General features: G+C 35.6%; 2 protein-coding genes across 4 annotated transcripts in view; both read right to left on the reverse strand.

Moving 5' to 3' along the window:
* Positions 1-2,982: 2,982 nt before the first annotated feature.
* The window catches only part of LOC120337846 (uncharacterized), a 62,886-nt gene continuing 48,729 nt past the window's right edge, over positions 2,983-17,139 (reverse strand). For 2 of the 3 annotated variants that reach the window (XM_039405743.2, XM_039405745.2), the window contains 7 exons: positions 7,632-7,791; positions 6,873-7,119; positions 6,687-6,755; positions 5,166-5,292; positions 4,261-5,073; positions 3,821-4,008; positions 2,983-3,648 (listed from right to left, as the gene is read on the reverse strand). In XM_039405743.2, coding sequence (XP_039261677.2) covers positions 3,562-3,648; positions 3,821-4,008; positions 4,261-5,073; positions 5,166-5,292; positions 6,687-6,755; positions 6,873-7,119; positions 7,632-7,791 — 1,691 coding nt within the window. In that variant the 3' untranslated portion in view covers positions 2,983-3,561. The remainder of the gene's footprint in view (positions 3,649-3,820; positions 4,009-4,260; positions 5,074-5,165; positions 5,293-6,686; positions 6,756-6,872; positions 7,120-7,631; positions 7,792-17,139) is intronic. The other variant, XM_039405744.2, reaches the window with a different exon arrangement.
* Positions 7,839-11,464, reverse strand: LOC120337847 (uncharacterized). The gene is made up of 2 exons (XM_039405746.2): positions 10,629-11,464; positions 7,839-10,317 (listed from the first exon to the last, which is right to left on the reverse strand). The coding sequence occupies exons 1-2, from the start codon at positions 10,850-10,852 to the stop codon at positions 9,231-9,233; spliced, it is 1,311 nt and encodes a 436-aa protein (XP_039261680.2). The 5' UTR covers positions 10,853-11,464; the 3' UTR covers positions 7,839-9,230.

Consider the following 17,139-nt stretch of genomic DNA (forward strand, 5'->3'; position numbering starts at 1 on the left):
AATACAACAGTCATCAAAATTTAAAACAATTCTGGAGAACATTTAATAAATAAACAAAACCCATTTTGGGTGAAATATGCGATTTCGGTCGTTGTTTACGACAAGTTTATAACATAATTTTAGAGAAAGACTCTAGTGATATACTGCAAAAAAATATCAAGTAAAAAAAATTTAATTGGGGTACAAATCATAAATTAACAAATAACATATTGGGGTGACATATACGATTTTCGGTAGTCGTTTACGGCAAGTTTGAAACATACTTTCTCGATTATTTTTTCATAGCAGAATTCTAGTTGTGAAATGCAAAAAATAACAAAATTAAAAAAAATCCAATTTGGGAGACATATAATAAATAAACAAAATCTAAGTTCGGCTGTAATTCGGCAAACAGTACTGTTGATTGCACGCTTTCCAGTTTTGTTCTTGTTTTCGAAAGTAGGATTCGGGAATAAAAAATTTAGAAAACCTTGGGAACATGTGAAGAATTAAATTCCGATCAGGAACATTCGTTTGTATAATAAATAAACCAAAATCACATCTCGGCGATCTCATGACATCCGCGCTTTATATGACATCGTGTTACATTAGTGACAGAATTATTTTCAAGATTTATCTTTCTGCAGAATTGGATGCTGGGAATTAATTGAAGGCCAGGGTAAACCAGATCTGCGTAGCTAGTTGCACGATGACCTTTGTGTGTAACCACGCGAAAAGTTATTGACAAAAATTTCGGAATTGAGTCGTTCGGAACAAAATTTTGATTCAATATGCAATCCGCAACTGAAAACGTCCTACTTGTACAAAATCGTGTAATTTTGTAATTAACTACAACATTAGGATTGAGGAGATTTTATACACTAAAACTCTGCATCCCTCTATTTGAGTTGAAATCCCTCTATTTGATGAAATTCAATAAAGGCGAAAAACATGAAATTTTGTTGTTTTCAAATTTAATTTGCATGTATCTGATGAACCCATGCTTGACCCTACTTGGTGGTGGCAAATTAAATTTTCAAAATCAACAATTTGCAAATTCGGATATTTCAAAATTTACCCAAAAAAAGAATCTAATATTCGTACTATTCTAAATTTAAATGATCAAAGCTCATTTGGTTCATCAATTTGATTCAATTTGACTTGTCGGTGGGGTCCTAACGCGCTACGGAAAATTCTGAAACGCCCTATGCCCATTCTTTAGTGACAAACTAATATAAATATTTTAGGCAATTTGTCAAGCAGGAATTTAGCAATAAGAGCAGCATGGATACTCGAAAAGATTGGCAACCATCAAATAGTGGCTTGTGAAACCGTAGTAAGATATATTTACGGTCAAACACACTCTACAAATTTAGGTATATTCGAATTTACAGACGAAAAGAGACTTTTCTGAGAAATATAACACATCGGTAAGGGAAATTAAACACCATTTCACAATCAGTAATAAAAATATAAACTCTGTGCATATATTTGAATAGGAATCGACCGAAAATATTAATTAAAATTTCTATAATGAAATTCCTAGTCACTGTCCGAGGTGAATTATTATTCATCCTGAATATGACACGTGGAATAGCCAAATGGAAACAGCATATTACAGAAAATTGTTCAATTTTGAGTTCCAAACAAATGTTCCTATTTTAGGCAATTTAGAATATAGGACCGCAGCAGTAATGCTACCAGCATGGAGAGTCAAAAAGTTTAACAACCCACAAATAATGGCTTGTCAAACACAACATCTTGGAACGCTTTTATTCAGAAGTACACAAAGCGTTCGACAAGTTTTTCATAAAGTCGTATCTAAGATCCGTCATCGACAGTTATAATAGAACTAACATATGTGCAAAACAACACACTAAGCTGACATAGCTAAACGTCGCCACCGAGTATATCTATTAATATAAAGATTTTTCGAGACACCACAAAACTCCAATCAAGCTTTTATCCTTGTTCCCCGAAATACCCCCATTTCCATACGTGTCGGGTTCTGTAGGAGGACAAGGGTGACCCGGTATTCAGATGAACGAAGCAGCTATGTTAGCGAACAAACTTTCACTAACATTACCCTGAATGAGAGGATGTACGAGAGGATTGCTGGACTCCTCATCGCCTAAGGGTGGTGCACTTCACTGATCGACTGCGGCTTTCTCGACCAGCAAGTCTATGCATCAGAACAAATAACTGGCTAACTAATCCAATGCCCGTCTTAGACTGATAACCGGACGAGAGGAGTTGTCCAGTTGGCGATTTCTAATTCAGAATATTTGATTACATTAAATTATGTATATATGCAAAAATATATAAAATATATGTTTATTCATTCATATATATTCAGCTATAAATATTGACTGAATGATTCATTGGATTTTTATCTCTTGTAGAATCTCTCTCCTATCATTCCATACTACGCAACGTCAAGTTTATCAGGGGGAATTTTGAAATGAAATCGAATATTTTTAAGATATTTGTGCATATCAATTTTCAAATAAATATTATGTTTTATACTCTCTGCAAACAAAACACGTCACATGCGAATGATATTTAGAACTACAAATTATTATGTTACAAAAAGACTTATGATACTGCAAATCAGACATTTAAACTACCCACTTGCTTGAAAAACATTTTACATCGAAAATCTGTAAACATGGGGCACGTGTTCCGAATTTCAAATTTCATACCTACCATATGGACACGTAATGTCTTGAAACACTATATTCTACTAACCTCATCCCCCGGAATGACACAAAATTGTAAAACTTTTATCAAGATCGTTTCGTGTGAATTTTGCTTTGATAATTTTTTTAAACATTCTACAAATATGTATTTTGTGGACAACTTTCAGTTGACATTTAGCAGCACTGAATTGCCTTTTGCATATAATTGGGGAACAACACGCTCGGTATAAACCATTCGCCCACTACATATAGTAGGCTGCACCACCCTCGGAACAAAAACTTTTCAAAATAGGAATACACAGAGTCACTTTTAAGACAATTTATTGAATTCTAAAAATATAGCACAAGAAAAAAATGAAAAGGAAACTTACTTCTAAAGACTAATAATAGTATTATTCAAAATACAATAACGTTATATTCTATTATGTATCTAATAATAAGAATAATAATCGTCCAGCGAACATAGTTTTCTAGTACATAGCCTATAATAGCAGCGTAAAACAGTGGAAAAACAGGTTTTCGACAACTCGACATTTCCGTGACTTTGCAAAGATGCAAAATGACTCGAATTAATCGATGTAATTAATATATATTCATTCTCAAACCATTTTTGCAATCTCAAACATTCATTTCAAATAGGTATCACGTTCCTTGTGCACACGCTAAATTATCTTCGAAATTGATGATAAAACATTCGATTAATTTGGTATCCATTTCCATCATTCTAAATTATCAATCAAACTATTCCATCCTAGCAAGTTTTGACCGGCGTTTACTCGCTTCTCCAATCGCCTTGTCCCGCAAACTTTGCTTCGGTGCTGTTATCGTTGTTGCCATATTTGTTTACTATATAAGAAACAAACTGGCAGAAATTTTCGATGGATCAAACATCCGACGACTTGGCGGGATTGTTGACAAGGGACGGAGACGCGATTTGAGATCTTGATGATGGCGGTCTTTTAACTTGATTCTGTGAAAACAAGAAAATATTTTTGTAGGAAAGATTTTATTTGCAAATTTTGGTAGTATTGTGGTGTTTTCTTATTATAAATTCTCACAAAGTTGTATGGTGCCCTATTATACAAATCAGTTGAAAGTTAAAAACGACTACAAGGCAAAATTAATATTACAGGAATACTAACAATTTTGTTCTTTCTTTGCATTTGTTGTAGCTTGCTATATTGGTCCTTCAATCGTTGACTTTTGTCATTGCTTTGTTGTTGTGGTTGTTGTTGGTGTTTACCCGACTGACGCCTTCTCATGACGTCATCATTTGTCGGGTTACCCAGTGGAGAAGGAGAATATGATGGCGACATACCTTGGGATGGATCTGAAGTAGAAAAATGAATTAACGGAAAGTCCAAAATAAAGGATTGATTACAATTTTTTAACAGTTTATGAATGTATTTTGTATCGTAGAACGGTGACACAGAATTGCCTAATTTCTCTACAATTTAACATATTTGTTAACATGTCGGATTTTGTTTTGATATAGTTTATTGAAAATTCTTCTTGAAATCATTTTAGACGATAGAGTAGCTCAAATAATCAGAGATTATTGGTATTTTTGTGAATTAATTACCTTGGTATGGAGGTGAGGACGAGTGATTTTGTTTATGTGAAAAGGTTGTTGGACGTCGTAGTTGTCTGGTGGGATTTTTCGTAGATTGTTGTTGCTTTTGCTGCGGCTGTTGTTGTTGCTGAACCTGATATAACATTTGATCCGGCGTTGGTCCGTATTGTTGATATTGCATTTGAGATTGATATGGCGTTTCAGCAAATTGTTGAGTCTGGTATGGTTGTAGGGGTGCCGGCGCATAAGTTTGTGGATTCTTATTTCCATATGGGTCTTGATATGCTTGTTGATAGTTATATTGCGCACCGTATGCGTCATATTGTTGGTTGACGTATTCCGCTTGGGGCTGTACGTACCCAGGTTTATCAAATTGCATCGGCGTTGGGAATGGGTTAGGCGTCCGCGACCTTTGACGTTGATATTCTTCATATTGTTGCATTTGCTGCATTCTTTGTGAGCGAGTTCGCTGTAGCGAATTCGATCGATAATTCTGTTTTTGAAGAGCAGGAACTGGTCCCTTTGCTTGATTTTGTTGTGGATACCTATTTGTCGGAAGGGGTCGTGTCGCGGGTTGAGATGGTTGCTGATGTTGGGGTGATAAAATTTCGGAACTGATATATCCCCCGTCGGGTGATATCAGGTTTTCTATGGGACGGTGTGGCGCTGCTGCAGATGAAGCCGTGGACATAGAACACGTTGATGACGCATATGTTGGAACTTCAACCGAATGTAAATTATTTTGTTGGGATGACGTCATATTGCTCATCGGTGGAGGAGGTGAAGGCAGTGAGTCAACGGAACTGGATTCAGATAGAGAAGCTAAAATACAAATAAACAAGTAAAATAAACTGCATTTGTGAGGTACTTTTGAGGGTATCATTTTAACACATGTTATCAGAAAATTTTCTTACTTGTTATTTTTTCATCTCTCCTTTTGTTTCCATTGAAATAAATTTCTTTTAAATGAATTTCTTGTCTCTCCTCTATCACCCGGAAATTGTCAGTTCTTCTCAATGCTTTTTCAGCCAATTCCAACGCCTAAAAGATAAGATTGTTGTTAAAGAAAAGCAATTGGTGAGAAAAAAATCAAAGTTTTCTTATGTCGAAAAAGTTGGAATCTCACAACCAGATGCCGTGAACAAAAACAAAATTGGTTTTCGATGTAACAAAGGTCAGACAATTAACGCCAACATTAAATTTTCGTTGCAAAGTTAAATCATAAAGTATTGTGAAGGAAGGATTCAACGGTTCAACGAAACTTAAGACGGTTCAACGAACTTTAAGAAAGATAATTTTATCTGTCTGAGCATTGCTGTTAGGGAATTCAACGATGTGATAGAAGTGACATAAACACGTAATACATTCAAGAATCGGCAGTGGTGGAAGTTCTTTGTTAGCTTGGTGATATCACCCTCATGCATCAGCACTGTCTGCATGCATGTGAAACCGCAAATGTGCAGTCAAAATTTGTTATTCCATAAGGAATTATGCAACATGGCCAGACAATTTGCACCAAGTGTGAGCCAGAGCTGCCTATACTATTGTCATATACTTCGATTATATGTTACATAAACAATGAAGCCGAGTGCTTATAATTCCTTTAGAGTGCTTTTGCGGTGCGTTACAAAATATAAAGTTGGTAGTTGTTCGCGGATTAAAATTTAAGTGAGTTTGTGATACTATGACCTGAAAAGACTTTTAAGACCAGATAATTTATATATACAACAGTGTGATGTTCAATACAACAAATATAAGTATCATGGAAAAGGTTGTTTTTTCGTATATTTGGTTGAATTATCGTGCAACAATGCATATGATAGGTTGGCGTTCATATAAATATACTTATTACAATTGAATGCAATACTACTATTTCCCGAAAGGTAATACGATAATAGTGCCAAATTATGTCAATTTATTCGTTAGGTGTTATTTCCGTTAATCAATTATAAAAATTAATTACGACTTTACGAAAACGACTTTGTATCATGATCATTAGTCATACATTTATCATGTATTTAGCCCCAAATAACGCTTTAATTCAAATTGTATTTTATTCCACCCAAGAAAAAAAACGACAAAATCAACAGAACAAAACTAGAATGATTTGAGATACAAAAGTAAACAACTTTCCATAAGCGAAATTTGCCATTAAGGGAAGAAAAGCTCAGTTTAATAAATTCACATTTGCAAAATTTAGCTTACATATATATATATATGTGGTAAATTCTACAGCACCATAACTACCGGTAACTATGAAAGGAAAAATCAGGAACTAACGTGATACTACCTATACACCGAGTACCAAGGCAACAACAATCATGCATATTCAAGACACGTAACATCGAGGATTAGAACTATAGTGCAACAAAGCGAATCAGTATCGTTATTTTTTTTTATCGTATTTTAGACACCCGTGCTTATGATGAATTCACCTTTTCCATTTTCCTGGAGTCGTATTGGCGGATATATTTCACACGGCGTGTCCATCTCATCTCGGCATCCTGTTTTATTTGTTTATTGAATTTTTAGTTAGCATAAGACTTTGCACACATTGTACATATTACACGGGGAATCATATTTAACTAACTAATAATGATGAGAAATTAAATCAAATTTACCTGGATACTTTGCATCCTCCTTGTGCTGTCGACTTTTTGTGACCTAACATCCCCCAAAACGACGTTTTTCACTTTTTTGAGGTCATCTGCATTGACCCTTTCTCCAGGTCGCCCGTTCGGGGAACCGTATGACATTAGAGAAGCTAAGTAATGAGAAGGTGTCTCGGGTCTAGGTCCCATCATTCCGCCTTGCCCGCTTAATATGTTTACGGGTGTCTTACTCCGTGCTTCTTGAACCGTTGCAAGTCTATATACAAGCAAATAAAACATATTTTGGCCATTATTCATTAAACAAACCCATTTTTATGTTTTTATGCAAAAGATATTTGCAAACACGAATATAACTGTTCCTTGGATATAATTTGAGGATCATTTCGAAATAATTATTCTGCGATATATATCATATGATTGTAACGTCGAGTACGCCGGCATCTACATCTGCCTCTGAAACAACGGTAATCTCATACTAATCTCACTTTTGAGTGAGGGATTGGGCATGGACTGACTGTACGTGCGAAAGTCATATTCTTTATTGAATGGAAAAGCGCATACAATTAAGAATTCTATGGTATTCTATAGTCTTAATAATACCGTCGACATGGAAACTGACCTACAGCGGTAAACAATATAAGTTAAAGACTAAAGCCCATTATTTAAAAAATACCACAGTATGTATTAGAAGGGTGTAAACAGCGAAATAAAACAGGTAGTTGAACTCTTGAGTAGTTAAAGTAATTTTGCTCTATGTTTGTCACCTACTTTTTCAATGTGAAGAGTGTCTGTGTGAGTTGTTTGCATCTCTTCAATTGTTCATCTAATCTTGCTGGTTCGGTATCCATGAATTTTTCTTCCTGAATTATTACTTCGGTTTCAGCTGTCCCAACCGTTCTCATCTCGTCACAAATTGAGGGAAAAGAACCTATGGAAGCAGGAAATCGATAAGTTTTTCTCATTAACGCAAACCCTGGTCCTTGAAAAAATACATTCCACTCCGAAAAATAACACGTGGCACACAAATATTTTTACCGTTAGATCTTATGAGTGATATGGTCAGAAGACCATAAATTTGCATTGTTTGTAGTTTCTGCTCTCCTTTTTCCTATTTGTCGGAAAACTTGGCAAAGTTCAAACTAATTGTTTACTTCTATTGTCAATGAGTGCGCTAAGCATTTAAATAATGAAAAGTATCGAACCCATTGTACCTTAGAAGTTGATAGCCAATATAACTACCAAGTCATGTTGTGGGATTTTATGGTATAAGTAAAGATTGCAAGAAAGTAAATAAAAATGACCTCTTGTGACTGGATTAGAAACGTCACGTTAATGAATTTTAAGTTTGCTATCGTCTACCTCAATCATAACATGCTTTGTCTAGGATTTATCCTCAGCTACGTCATTTCTCGTTTGCTGTTTGCTCATAGTGAGAAATATTGTCACATTTGAAAAACAGGGAAGGCACGATCTGTTACGAATATTCGCCATAAAAAGCTTTCTTGGTTTTTATTTTATAAATAAATATATATCATTTAATTCGAGTTGACTCTCCTAAGCAAACGACACTAATATAATGCGTAATGTCAAATAAATATTCAACGAGTGACTGAGGTTATGCGGTTCAACCTAAACTAGCTAACTGTTTTATTTCAGTCTGGTAACTATGGTGGTTCATTCAAGGATAATCAACTTTCACATCCACAAACGAATGTCCATAATCGTTGAAATAATCTGACATCTGAAATCTTACTGATAAAAAATAATAATAAACACCTGATGAATTCTGCTCTTATTGTAATCATTATTAATACCAAAAAATAATCACGTAAAACGATTTGCAATATTATATGCACAACAGAAAATTGATAAAACCAACAAAACCGACATCATATTTTCATTGCGTGCCCTTGCGTTGTGCAAATATATATATATAATTATGAGAAATAATTTGGATAGGATGGACATATTTCATATCTAGTTCTTGCACAATACATACCGTCAAGATAGAGACAGTTTGATCAGAATCAAGTTTTATTTAGACTCCGTGGCATAGTGATTGGGGCGCTGGAATCAATTATGTTTGCATCTCACCTCACCCGGGGTAAATCGGGTAAGAAATTTTAAATCAGAAAGATTTTAGTAGCTCCTCACAAATTAGTGACTGCTTGAAATGTACCCCCAACCTAACCTAAAGAAGTTTTGTTAAAATAGTGACAATAAAAGCAGAAAAAGCACCTTTTTGGGGTGTTGTCGATTACTAAATCGAACAAAGCGTCATGATAAAACCAAAGTAAAATAAAGCCGCCCTCGTTAACGGCGCTTGGCTGAGTCTTGAAACGGCATCGTAAAGAAAACAGATTTCAGTCATTTTAGTGGCTTTATTAAACTAAATATATTGTCATCGCTCTGGTCGGAATCCTCGTCGGTTGTGAAGTCTGACAACGACAAGGTTGGCTGGGAAAAATGGCCTGAGCTCTCTGTTTCTCGCCGCCGTAAAATGTTCTCTGGAGAGTGCATGCATGACGACCTTCGCTCAAATTCTCTCGATTTAAGTTCTTCGTTCGTTCTCTCGTCAGAATCCATGTCAGAAGGGCAATCTTCGTGTCCACTGTCTTGGCTTTCACCCCGGGGTCTACCAGTTGAATTTTGAGAATTTGTTTTATTATAAGGGCAAGAGTTTGGCAAAAGTTGACCCTTAAATATTGACACTTTTCGCTTGGTACCCGCTGCTCGTTGGCTTTGCCACTCTACGAAGTTTCTTTTAAATTGGTTCGCTAGAACCATAGTCAATGCATTTGATTTCTCCCGCAATTTGAATAGGAAAACGCGGCAAATGAGATGCGATCCCTGTCGCGATGTAAGTAAAAATAGTCTCTCATTCGAAGGTACCGTAACACAATACGCAACTTCGTGAAGAGGGATTTTGGCGGAAAAATTTTCTTGCATATTTTCAGGCATGGAAGCGAGGTTTGACTCTCTCCCATAACGAGAATTAGTTGGAGTTAAATCTAAAACCGACATCGGTCTTTCTGAATGTCTGTGTGCGTTTGCATACGGGGATAAAACGGAAATTTGATGAGGTGAATCGAAAAACATGGAATTGCAATTTCGGTGATGATCGTTCACCAGTACTTCGTCGCAGGATATTGTTCTAGGACGATTATCAGAAAATATAACTCTGTTGAAGGTAGGACTGTTTGAAGAATTAAGTTTCGGTCTTGTAGGAGGTGTACCGGTATTAATGGGCTTTCGTTTCCCAGAGTTATGATGCCTTCGTGGCATTGCAGATATTTCTATCGATTCGTCCGTGACAACGATTTGGCATTTGTTGGCAGAATGATTGTTATTTACTTCTTTTCCGTCTTGATCGAATACATCTCTGGCAAGTCCTTCAGCAAATCCATAGCAGTGTTCTGGTTTTAATGTGTAGATGCTCATCACACCCAAAAATCTGAAAATCAAAGTTGAAGTATTATATTCTGTTCAAATATCTACTTCGATAATTAAAATAAAATTTTTATTTTTGAAAAATACGTAACTTGATTAAATCAGAAATTTTATGCTTTTTTTCAAAGGTGTGTAACGCTGTCAGTTACAGTACCATCATAATCAATAGCAAGATGTTTGAATATTTATGTAAAATCGAAATGTAATAGAACAAATTTGTTTTCATCATCACTCATTAAAGCACGTTATTACAAAATCAAAATCTTATGACTCCAACTGATGCCTGTAAAATTACTAAAATGAAAACCAAGTTACCTGCATGTGAAATGAGTTGTTCCGTGGTCTGAATTTTCATCATGTTTCTTCAATGTATGAACAAACTTGAAACTGCCGCTTTCTGCAGGCGGTGTAGTGGGCGAAGGTGAATCGCTTTGCGATGTCGATGCGTTTAATGAATGCCCTTTGCGGAACTTTCTTCGGAGGCTTCCGGGAGTTCCTTTCAACCGGGCCAGCAATGATGGGCTACCAGGGGCAGTCATTCCGTTTTTAGACTCCGATAGTTAAGTTTTAAAATCTAGCAGTAGTGTACTGTATGACTGTAAGATGTCAATAAAACAAGATGTCAGAAAACCTTCATTTTTATCTCGACATATAAAGTGAAATAGAACTATTATCGTCATTATTCTCTCGTCACTAGCTACGTGATGCACTTGTTTAAACCAACGCGCTGAATATTTGGCAGACAAGTTTCGCGACGTCCTTGTAATTACCTAACAATCACTTCGCTCTTATTTCAATATGGTCACATCTCGTATGCAGCATGTATGACCGAAAATCTTTCTTTTTATCTATCATGTTAGTTACAATAAACTGGCATTTCTCATGAATGCTGACCCGAAACATTCAAAACAATGTGACTCAACATTTATGCCCTGAAGAGATATTTAAATACGCACTAGATATAAGTGATAAAAAATAGTAAATTGCTGTTCCAATTTAGTGTGCTTCTCCCATCCTATTATTGACGCAAGTTCAAGTAATTCTGTGGACGAAACGTTTATTTTTATACCAACTAAGGCTGCAATACGGCCTATTATTATTAAGCAAAAACAAACCTATCAGAGTGGAGAGAGTGGATATATCGAAATATATATATTTCAAGAAATGCTCATTAAATATATCTCATTCGTTTACTCCAGGGGTCACCAAACTACGGCCCGCGGGCCGGATCCGGCCCGCGGCGTCATTTTATCCGGCCCACAATAACACGCAAATATGGCTAATTTTTTCCAAGGAAGATTTCCCCGAGCATCGTCTTCCTTGTTTATTTCGTAACATTTACCAATCAGCAAGATGCAAAAAACGTGTCGTAATAAAAAGCCTCTTCGCATCTCAGCTCAGATAACTTTTGTCATCCTGACAGATTTCCAGTCGTGGTTGTAAACAATACTTCGTTTTTGCGACTTTGAAGGCTATTCGTTAGTTTTTGATTGCTTTTCGGAAATTTAAGTATGAATCAAATAAGTCAACTATCATTTGCATCCCTAGGAGTTGTAGTTTTAATAGTAGTAATAAAAAAGTAGTCTAGAAATAGCTGTGAAAAAAATAGGCTAAAATTCTCTACCGGTACGCAACGTTTCCTGCAAAAGATGCACTTGTATATTCTGCGATATAGATAGAATTAAATATTCAAGTCTTCAGAAATGTAGAATATATATTGTTAAATAAATTGGATGAATTTCCCAATTTTTGTGAATTTATTTTATTGCATTGACAAAAATATTCATCCGGCCCGTTTCAACCCAGTTTGAGTCATACCCGGCCCGCGGTCAAAAAAGTTTGGTGACCCCTGGTTTACTCATATGTCAAAATTAACTAGAAGGCTGACGAATTCTAGTCCCGTACCATGATTGACAAAGAAAAAATATCTCAGTCATTTAGCTATTAAAAATTGTAGTACCTTTTAGTAGATGTGATTTTTATACACTAGGGATTTCGATAATTTAATCTTTGCATGGCTAAAATGCCCAACGACAGTCGAACAGTGTTGGAGTATGATGCTTTCTATCTTACAATTAGTTTCAATTGGATGATAGACCGTAATACTTTCTTTCACTTCATTTCACTATACCAACTTTCTGCACTTCATTTCACTACACACCACAAATGTAAGTAAAAGCTTCAGTTTTAAGACTGCCTCTGTCAACAATGATTGGCTCATCTATACAAAACAATCTAATTTTCCAATCAATATAATTGCTCTAAACCTTTGCTGCTTGTCTTGTCTGACTTCAGTAATAAAAATTGATGTTCAGAAATGACTCAGTTTGAACTCTCGTTTCTGAATATGAGGTAACATTTAACTCTCTGAAAAGCCTAGGCTCACATAGTATTTTTGATACATAAGCATATTTAAGTCTTGGAAAAATGAGATACATACGACCTAATATGAATATGAGGTTTTAAAAAGAACACACCACCAAGGCGTATGATATATTCTAAAAACATTGCTCATCTAAAAAACAAGCACAACAGCAACGCGTTCACTGGCCTATCTACAAATAAGAAACAATGGGTTGTTGGTACTAACATCAGCTGTGCTGTATTGCTCAAACAAGGAAGTCCAATGCGGCAGTATACGCAATATGATTTTGTAAGCTTGAATAATGTAAATCATCGGCCATACATATCTAAAATATCTACCGCTGATATTGGACCACAAGTATGCTTTCTAAACTGGGAATTCTCAAAATAGAATATTATACTGAATAGTGATAACAATGCATGGTTTTGAAACTACGTCAGTAACAAGGAAATGATGTACAATGTAACAGAATTCTATAAGAGGAAAATATCAACTCTCAATTCGATCTACATGTCAGAATTTTGTTTCGGATTTTTTTATGAGTCTCTTGTTAAAATTTAACTTAAAATTTGGAACTTTTCACGTTAAATGAAATTTCAATCAAGGCAAGAAGAATAATATATACATCGCATCGATGCAAGAATAGATGGCAAGGAATTAGTGATTAAAACGTAACTACGTTACCTACCTCGTCTTAAGTTAAACGGGGTCATTTCTTATGAAAGCTAATTATGAAGACGTGCTAATATAATATAACTGAAGTAAATCAATATACTAATCCTGTATTCCTTGGTTTAAGCAACACACGTAGCCAAAACAAAGTATAGTAGACATGACATCCTAACTTTCCCTCGCATCACGTGATGATATGAAAATCACTGATTTATTTATTTTATGATTGACATGATATACTGAGTAATAAATATTAAAGGGACGAACACGGATTGACACTCAACGTCATTTTTCCAAATGAAATGATGTCTTACAATTTAACGATAAACAGTTGACTCATGTAATCAGGTTATGTGACATGTTTTACTACCCTAATATGGTATATCGTACGCTAATCATCTATATTTTGATAACATAACTCGCGCGCACATTACATGCTAATACGGTGGCTCTGGTCGATTTCTAAATTACGATAAATTCCTTCGATATCTCGATTAGAAAGTGTTCTTTGCAAAGCGCGGGGGCAAATCAAGAGGACAAAAATTTATTTCGGCCTCACACAGAAAATTATGGAGTAGGCAAAGCTAGAGCTGACCTTTCGAAGTGCCTCGGAATAAATCAGTACAGAAAAACTATTGTTGTTTTGTTCTGAACAATAATAGCGCAACGATTCCAGTGAACATATATAACATTTCAATTCAATTAAACTGTGCTAACACGCGTAAACAAAACGATTGCTGCTTTAGCATACTTGTTGCATGGAACTTTTACCGTTTTCACGAAAACGATCTTCAAAAATTCTGCCTCTAACACTAAAATTTAGCAGTATTCTGTTTATTCTATCCTACTTTGAAACTATTGAAAAATACAAATCGGAAATTTGCCGAATCGTTTTACGTATGGAAAATTATTTTAAGTTCCGAATAGGCCACTTATGAACATTACATCCAACCACTTATACTTATGAACAAGTATATTCAACCACTTCAAAGACTAATAATATCGAGGGAATATGTGCCGGGGGGCTGCTCGTTAATTATATCAACGAGTTAAGATTAAGGAATAATAACTTTCATTCTGATAGCTATCACGAATTGACAGTGTAGCAATACAATCACTGCGATAATCGCGAACGGCATTTACAGTATACATTTCATGCAGCCATTGTGCGTAAAACGAGTGAATCACCACTACAACAGCGTTGATAGTTTCCGTCTGAGCATCATCAAAAATTCATCATTTTATCGCGGAATTGCCTATTGCTTTTATCTTTCCCTGACTGACATGACACTCGGATGAAATAACATATTCATGGTAATATGGTACTTTTCTTTCTGCGTCTCTTCTACTGCAAATTGCGATGTACAAAAAGCCTTCGACTGAAGTGCAGTGAGCGTTACTAGACTAGTATTCATAATCAGCAGTATTAATGATACCCCCGAAAGCAGACGACGAGTTTTTCAGTGGTATTATTTTTTATGTAGTTCACTTTCTTTATCCCCTTAAATAAAGCCAATTTTCATGAAACAAGCTGCGATAAAATTGAATAAGCTTGTCTCATCCTACTCCATAAACTTAAACTCATGTTGCACTTCCCTCGTATAAGCTGTTACTAATTAGGGAATATCTTTCAACGACTGTGCGACTGAAAGACGGTTCGTGCGCTTATATACAACTTTGGATTATATATATAAACATATGATACTAATACCACACAAACATCGCAAGGGAGAAGCCACCTGGCTAACTTCTGGCCTGGTTTACTTGTATGCCATCTGTATAATCGAACTTCCCCCTTTATATGGATATAAGCTCTGAATCTTCGATAATTAAACAGAGGCGACATTTTTATAACTCTTCAAACAATTGTCGACCAGAGATAACGGAAACGTGCGCCATTAGCAGGTATTTATTAAGTGGTACTGTTGATATTAGTATAACGAATGACTAATCTACGACGATAAAACGCTGGCATTGTGTACACAGACAGTATTGCAAGTGCATGCTAAGAGGTGCACTTTACTGTACCAGGTATCAAAAACTGACAGGAGAAATGCGTGGAAAGGCCTATGGTGCTCGGTAAACAAAGCGAGAAGGACGTGGCGGTCAAAGTGCGGATGTATGGATAAAACGACTAAATCTCTCTTATTTGATACCTAATCTAAGAGCAAGCTTGATCAGAGCATAATTTAATCGACATAATGCGCTACCCTAGGTCGCAATAATTTACAAAATTGATTTGTCGGCAGTAAATGTAGTTCTCTGACGTAAGCACCTGTATTACATTGATTGGAAAGCAAGACGAAAACATCATAATAGCATTATATAACAATGTTTTCAACCTTGTATGTGCTCAAGTTTTATTTTGATTACTACCGCGTACCTCACTTGAAAACTAGAACAAAGCAGCAATGTATTTGAGATTTCAACATTAATAATTCAGTACAAAATCAAGAAAATGGGATTCGAAGTTTAGCTTTCGGTTATTATTTGCAAATACAAAAATTCGTCTCGTCTCAGGGTTTTCTCTACAGACATCACAGATATCTGGAATGTTATATTTCAGAAGTTATTATGAAGTTGTGTTAGACTCCGTAACTTGTATATAAAGAGCGAAAGCAATAAAAATCGATGTACAAAAGGACGATAGGCCTGCTTATTTCAATAACTAATTTGTTTCTGATGATGACTTCACAAATGATCCGATTTACAATTCCCAATTCGATATAAATATGATCGCACCGGGACCCTCTCTAAATACCCTAGGAAAATCCCTAAACCTTTGCACTGCCATCTGCATCTGCACTGCATTCCAGACAACATTCTGTCATCAACAGAAGTAATTCACTTTGTAATTCTTTCTTTTTGGCGTGCTATATAAGAGAGGTAATTGCGACATAACAACGAAAGCAACTTCTCAAATTGAACAAAGACTTTTGATTGAAAACAATGACAACAGGTCAACGATATAAAAATAGAAGACGTTAAACGTGAAATTCCAAACTGATGAAATTCTATACCATACTACAAGAGGGCACGTTCGAGGAGTGTCCACGACTTGATCCATGTCGAGAGCTGGGAATTAAATTAGGCAGGTAATCAAACACTACTATTCAGACGACGGATTGTCTTATAAAACGGAATTGAGCCATAAGTACAGTACCCTGCTAAAACATACCCACATTTCTATATTGCGTGCATAGACTTTGAGTTCCACAGTGCCTATAAAAAGATACGTCCCTATGTAAATAGAACCGGCCCTTTTACCCCGCATGTAAAAATAATATCTTTGTGGAAAACAATACATGACGTCACAGATTACCGAACTCGAGCTAACTTTTCCTCGGTCGAGTGCAAACGAAAAGCCTTCACGATACTAGTTGAATTTAAATATCGATCAAACATGTACCGGAAATAGAATACAACAATTATGTATGGATTTGTTTGTCCCATGGTTGGAATTTACAATGCTAGCAAAGAAAAGATTTTAACACCTACAGTGAAGAAAAGCTTTTAGTCCCTGATGCGTTTACTATTAAAATACGTTGGGTGAATCTATTTACGGCGCGTGGGATTGTAAAGAATACAAAATCATAATGCGTCTCGAGGAATCTATAAATCATATTAAAATGAAACTATTCGTTTTTAGAATCATTTATAGACACGCCTTTTTAAGATGCTCTCGCCTCACCCTGATTGACAAATTACATTTATAATGGACAGCTGGAAATGGACAAACAGTGATGCTTTCATTCCACATGTTATGACCAACGTGATTTTTGTATAGAT

This window comes from Styela clava, chromosome 10 (assembly GCF_964204865.1).
Source record: "Styela clava chromosome 10, kaStyClav1.hap1.2, whole genome shotgun sequence".
NCBI lineage: Eukaryota > Metazoa > Chordata > Ascidiacea > Stolidobranchia > Styelidae > Styela > Styela clava.

Coding starts and splice junctions, on each gene's coding strand:
- LOC120337847 (XM_039405746.2), bottom strand. CDS start 10,852: ATGACTGCCCCTGGTAGCCCATCATTGCTGGCCCGGTTGAAAGGAACT. Junction 10,318..10,628: donor ACAACTCATTTCACATGCAG/GTAACTTGGTTT, acceptor TTTGATTTTCAG/ATTTTTGGGTGTGATGAGCA.